The sequence below is a fragment of the Gekko japonicus genome, unplaced genomic scaffold (assembly GCF_001447785.1).
Source record: "Gekko japonicus isolate JY-2015 unplaced genomic scaffold, Gekko_japonicus_V1.1 scaffold893, whole genome shotgun sequence".
NCBI lineage: Eukaryota > Metazoa > Chordata > Lepidosauria > Squamata > Gekkonidae > Gekko > Gekko japonicus.
The window spans coordinates 1-888 of record NW_015170302.1 but is presented as its reverse complement, the minus strand read 5'-3'; the positions used below and the strand labels follow the sequence as shown (position 1 = coordinate 888).

The 888-nt window shown below is 52.4% G+C and overlaps 1 protein-coding gene across 1 annotated transcript in view; it reads left to right on the top strand.

Moving 5' to 3' along the window:
- LOC107116084 (Golgi integral membrane protein 4-like) overlaps positions 1 to 317 on the top strand; it is a gene marked incomplete at its 3' end in the record, with an annotated part of 47,462 nt that extends 47,145 nt beyond the window's left edge. Inside the window, exon 9 of the mRNA XM_015417946.1 lies at positions 15 to 317. Coding sequence (XP_015273432.1) covers positions 15 to 317 — 303 coding nt within the window. The remainder of the gene's footprint in view (positions 1 to 14) is intronic.
- Between the last annotated feature and the right edge of the window lie 571 nt (positions 318 to 888).

Sequence of the window (888 nt, the reverse complement as noted above, 5' to 3'; positions counted from 1 at the left end):
GCTCTTCTCGCTAGGCCTCCGCAGGCAATGAAGGAAAACCGCCCCCGATGCCCCTGGAACAGGCTGCAGCTGCCCGGGAGACCTCACTTGTCGCTCAGGCGCCAGATACCAAACGCCTGGAAGACGAGAACCATCCCCGAGGCCAGGTTTCTTGGAACAATGATAGACCCGGGCCACACGACAATGTGCCGCTTGGCCAGCTGGCGCCCCCGCATGAAGCTCGCCTGCCTCCGGTCGTTTGGCCTCTGCCGGGGCAAAAGGACGGCCACATCATCCGTTTCACGAGGATGGTGAACAGTGTGCAGAGCGGGAGCCAGGTAAGAATACAATGGAGAGGTTCCAGATATCCTGCGCTGGAAACTGAACGCTGAAGTGGTGTGGAGTTCCCGCTGCTCCGTAAATGTTTGCCTCCTCCTTTGATGCTGGCTATGTGTTGACCCACCGGGCAGAATTTGGAGGCTCTCATGCGCAGGATTCATGGCGCCTGGAACCCCGAATGTTTGTGCTGTGCTACCCCTTGTGGTGAGCCAGAGAACTGCAGATTAAGAAATTCCTGCAGGCTTGGATAGTTCTAGCTGTAAAATATGCATGTTCATAACTTCGTAATGAAAATTTGTGGACATGTGATCCAAGGACCCCATTTGCGGTTTCCAATTTATTTATTTATCCAAGTGTTCATTGATTGTGATGGGTTGTTTTATTTGTTCCTCATACCCTCCCTGTCACGGCAGGGCCAGGGGGCGTGATGCAAGTAAGCAAAGTCCAAGAGCAGTCCAAAGTTAAGCCGAGTAAGACAAGCAGCAAAGTTCAAACAGGTTTAAATCAGAATCCAAAGCCAGGGTCAGACTTACCAGAGTTCCATGTCCATAAATCCAAACGATGCCAGAG